General features: G+C 39.6%; 1 protein-coding gene across 1 annotated transcript in view; it reads left to right on the forward strand.

Moving 5' to 3' along the window:
* Positions 1-1,569: 1,569 nt before the first annotated feature.
* The window catches only part of ptenb (phosphatase and tensin homolog B), a 14,860-nt gene continuing 11,429 nt past the window's right edge, over positions 1,570-5,000 (forward strand). Inside the window, exons 1-3 of the mRNA XM_080054802.1 lie at positions 1,570-1,760; positions 3,820-4,038; positions 4,900-4,984. Coding sequence (XP_079910928.1) covers positions 3,960-4,038; positions 4,900-4,984 — 164 coding nt within the window. The 5' untranslated portion in view covers positions 1,570-1,760; positions 3,820-3,959. The remainder of the gene's footprint in view (positions 1,761-3,819; positions 4,039-4,899; positions 4,985-5,000) is intronic.

The raw sequence follows: 5,000 nt of genomic DNA on the forward strand, positions 1-5,000 counted from the left end.
TGAATTGAATTGAGAGAGACAAACAGACAGAGAGAGAGAGGGAGAGTGAGTGTGTGTGTGTGTGTGTGTTTGTGTGTGTGTGTGTGTGTGTGTGTGTGTGTGTGTGTGTGTGTGTGTGTGTGTGTGTGTGTGTGTGTGTGTGTGTGTGTGTGTGTGTGTGTGTGTGTTTGTGTTAGTAAATTTTGTTTAATCGTCACATAATAGCACAGGGCAATGCGCAGTGAAATTCGAACAGTCCGGCTGTAATTCAACTATTTTAAGTGCAAGATTATAATAATGATTGGGTGGTCACTGGGTGGTGGGCTAAGTGACATTGTCAGTCTAGTGTGTGTGTGTGTGTGTGTGTGATTTTGTGGCTATAAATAATTAAGAAAAACAGATGTAAAATAAGGTTTATTCCTCAATCGTAACGTCTGTCCACGTGCATCCAACAGATGGCACTGCGACATAGCAAAAAATAGTTCACTAACACTGAGCTAAGCAAGGCAGGATGAAATAATACCAGAAAGAAATGTTGGATATATAATACATATTGCATCTTTTAAAACATCTCTATTTCTGGGTTTTAAATTTTAAATTAAATTTTTAATAAGTTTGCAGTTAAATATTTTTTAATTTATATAATTTTTTAATTTTATTTTTATTTTATTTATATTATCAATTACTTTTTAAAATATATGTTTTTTTATACCAAATCAATATTGAATGTTATTTAATATATTTTTATTATTGCCCTCTACAAACGGGTCTAGTGTGTATTATTTTGAAATTGGCATTTTATTGAATTTTTTTAAACTCGTATCTTTTTCTTTTGTTATATTTTATTGATTTATTATTTTTATCGTTCGAAATAAAGATTTAATTCAATAATCAATATTTTTTTTATATATATATTTACTAAAACTTTTATTATTTTACTTATTATGATTATTCTTTAATTAATTATTTATTTACTTATTTATTATTATTATTATTATTATTATTTTAAGTCAAAGTATTTATTTGATTTAATTCGATTATCTATATATTATTTTTTATTTATTTAACAAACTTATATTTTACTATTTATTTTTATTTTTATTATGAATATTATTATTATTTATTTTTATTCTTTTTAAAAAAAATTTTTTTTTAAAATATTTAGTAACCCCGAGTTTTATTTTGAAGGGCTTGCTGGATGTCGGTTGTGTCTGTTCCGGCGGTAATCATCGCTCAGTCACGCCGTCTCTGCGGCACTGGAGGCCGGATCTCTCTCCTAGGATCCACCCATAGACCCATAGCATTAGCGGTGCTTCACTGGAATCCAACCCGACTCGGATGGTACCTTCCCGGGCGTGGGCGACCTGGAAACCTGGGCCCTTTAGCTCGACAACTCTGGAGGCCTTAGAGCGACCCTGTCAGTTAGCGCTGGATGGCCTCAAATCGACCCAAGAAAGGATTGTTTGAATGATAAGTGGATAAGTTTTCACCGAAAGGGATTAATTTCTGGTATTTTTCGTATTTTGACCCATTTGAAAAGGATTTATTTACGTGTTTTGGACGTTTGGAAATCTGGGCGCTGTTTGCTGGTGGTTGGTGGCGGTTGGTTGGAAGAGTTAGCCTAACCGTGCTAGCTAGCTTCTCTCAACTGGCGACACAGCGCGACCGATTGGGGAACGGAGACCGACAAATAGGCGTCGAGGGGCCGCAGGAGGGAGTAGCAAGGCCCGGGGACTGGTATCGGAGGACCCAGAAAGACCCAGGAGATAGCGGTAGGCAAGGTAAGTTTTATTTATGTAGCATATTTCATACACACAGAGAGGCAATTCAAACCTGGGCTGCACTGCAACATATGAGGAAAGCTATGTGCGATGTGCCACAATATTGTTGAATATTGCGATCATAATATCACTTGAGATAATTTAATAAATACTGAATTATACAGTGTAAAAAATGGAGTCAGTGATTCTGGAGAACGCTTGTTGTCTAAATCAGTTTTTTGTTAAAATCAGTGAATATCTCCTCATGATCCGCTACCTGTCTGTACTGTGTGTTGGCAGATAAATAAATAAAATCTGTGTATACCCAGCCTAGGCTCTGTAAACTGGCAGGTTGCTAGCTTATGGTGGGCCCCCTTTGTTTACATACCAGTTTACAGAGCCTAGGCTGTGTAATTAACACTGGCTTTTTTTTAGCGCACACACAGTACAGACAGGTAGTGGATCATGAGGAGATATTCACTGATTTTGACTAAAAGTGATTTTGACAACAAGCGTTCTCCAGAATCACTGACTACACCTTTAAATACATATAGCGTTAATGGGCAGTAAATAAGTAAGTGAGTGGCTCATGCAGACACTGGAAATGTATATTATTATTGATTATTGATAAATTAAAGGTAGAGTCAGTGATTCTGGAGAACGCTTGTTGTCAAAATCACTTTTAGTCAAAATCAGTGAATATCTCCTCATGATCCACTACCTGTCTGTACTGTGTGTGCACTGAAGAAAACCCAATGTTAATACACAGCCTAGGCTCTGTAAACGGCCATGTTGCTATAGCTACATGGGCCCTTCGTTTACATATCTGTCTACAGAGCAGCACACAGTATGTACAAGTAGAGATATTCACTGATTTTGACAACAAGCGTTCTCCAGAATCACTGACTCCACCTTTATCTAACACAGGAGATTTTAAAGGTGCTAAGAGGAACTTTTAAATATTTCTGAAACAGTCTAATTTTTCCTCTGATGATCATAAATTACATGTAACAGCAAAACGAGACCATCGGTGCAAAGAATGCTATTTTTATATAGTTTTTCTTAATGTCTTTGTCATCGGTATACGCTCACCCAGGAACAACAGCTGGCGTGGTAAAAAACACTACCGCTTTTGTCCAAAGTGTGCGCTAGAATTAACACAAACTGAAAGTTCCTCAGAGCACCTTTTAAATGTGTATTTCATCGATTTTCCAAACTGTTGCTTTATTGTGAAGGTGTGCTGGAGCGGACCCTGTATTAGGAGTATTGTAAGTAAATAAGTAAAATGTATTTGTGTAGCACTTTTCACAGACAGGGTCACAAAGTGTTTTACAGTGCACATAGAAAATAAAAGCATAGTTAAAAATACGTCTAAGAATAAAATTAATTTTTTTTGGGGGGCGACTGTGTCTCAGGTGGTAGAGCGGGTCGGCTGATGATCAAAGGGTTGGAGGTTCGATCCCCGCCCTGCCACTTGTGTCATAGTTGTTGTGTCCTTGGGCAAGACACTTCACCCACCTTGCCTCGTGTGAATGTCGATAGTTAGCCTGCTATCGGTGTATGAATGTGTGTGTGAATGGTGACGTGGGAAAGGAAAACAGGTCTCCCTTGCAAAAGAGTCTCCGGTCTCAATGGGATTTACCTGTAGAAATAAAGGTTAAAAAATAAATAAAACAGACAGACAAAATTAGCAACATATTAAAGACAGAAGTTACCCAACAGCTGAACTTGTGTTAAAGGCCAATGAGAAAAAGTCTTTAAAGCCCTATTTCACTGGTGGAAATACGAAGGTGTATTGAACTCTGAGATCCTATGTAGTGTAAATGTGCAAAAATTTAAGAAATCGGTTCATCCTAGCCTGAGAAAAGGCAGAAAGAGTGTTTTATGGTCTCACTGTCTAACCCTACATTTTACCATGTGTGACATCACCCATGGTAAAATGTAGGGTTAGGATTAACAGGACAGCTGGGCCAAGGGAAGACTGAGGGAAGAAAAACCTCATTCATTATATTATAATAGCGATTTTATAATGATAGAACGCCGTTTCCGTATGGGTGAAATATTCCTTTTAACTTTACAGGGTTCGAGGTATTGTGAGTGAGTGAGCTCCAGAGGGGAGCAGGGGGCAGGCTGCTTGGCCGTGCCCAGGCAGCACACACCGTTCTGGGCTGCGTTCTGTCGATCCACACCCCCCCTCCCTGGAGGTCCCACGCCCCAAACATGACCTCACTTATCAAGGAGATCGTCAGCCGGAACAAGCGGAGGTATCAGGAGGACGGCTTCGATCTGGACCTCACCTGTATCCTTACCTCTGTGTGTGTGTGTGTGTGTCTCTGTGTGTGAGTGTGTGTGTGTGTGTGTGTGTGTGTGTGTGTGTGTGTGTGTGTGTGTGTGTGTGTGTGTGTGTGTGTGTGTGTGTGTGTGTGTGTGTGTGTGTGTGTGTGTGTGTGTGTGTGTGTGTGTCTGTGTGTCTGTGTGTCTGTGTCTGTGTGTTTCAGAGGTCACGCTTTCACCCAGTTCAAAGGTGTAGTCAGTGATTCTGCAGAACGCTTGTTGTCAAAATCAGTGAATATCTCCTCATGATCCTCTACCTGTCTCTACTGTGTGTGTGCTGCAGAAAATCCATTGTTAACAGTTAATACCCAGCCTAGGCTCTGTAAACTGGCCTGCTGCTAGCTATGGTGGGCCCTTTGTTTACATTCCAGTTTACAGAACCTAGGCTGTTTAGTGTCTATCAACCCCAGATTCAAAATACTGGGATTTATTATTCAAACTGCAGCACAGAAACAGCTAAAACACTTCTGCTCCTACTCATACTAATTTTGACGTTAATTTGAGTATGTTGTGGTTGTGTATGCGAGTTTGTGTATGCGAGAAATGCTTGGATGAGTACTTACTTGTGTGTGTGTGTGTGTCTGTCTGTCTGTCTCTCTCTGTCTGTCTATCTCTCTCTGTCTCTTTCCGTCTGTCTATCTATCTGTGTGTCTGTCTATGTGTCTGTCTGTCTGTCTATCTATCTATCTGTCTGTCTGTCTGTCTGTCTGTCTGTCTGTCTGTCTGTCTGTCTGTCTGTCTGTCTGTCTGTCTGTCTGTCTGTCTGTCTGTCTGTCTGTCTTTTCACTGACAGTATAAAAGTGATTGAACCTTAACTTGTGATCAGATATCTATCCTAACATCATAGCGATGGGTTTCCCTGCCGACCGCCTGGAGGGGGTTTATAGAAACAACATAGACGACGTAGTACGGTGAGACGTGTGTGTG

The sequence above is a fragment of the Ammodytes marinus genome, assembly GCF_949987685.1.
Source record: "Ammodytes marinus genome assembly, contig: scaffold_93, whole genome shotgun sequence".
Classification (NCBI taxonomy): Eukaryota; Metazoa; Chordata; class Actinopteri; order Uranoscopiformes; family Ammodytidae; genus Ammodytes; species Ammodytes marinus.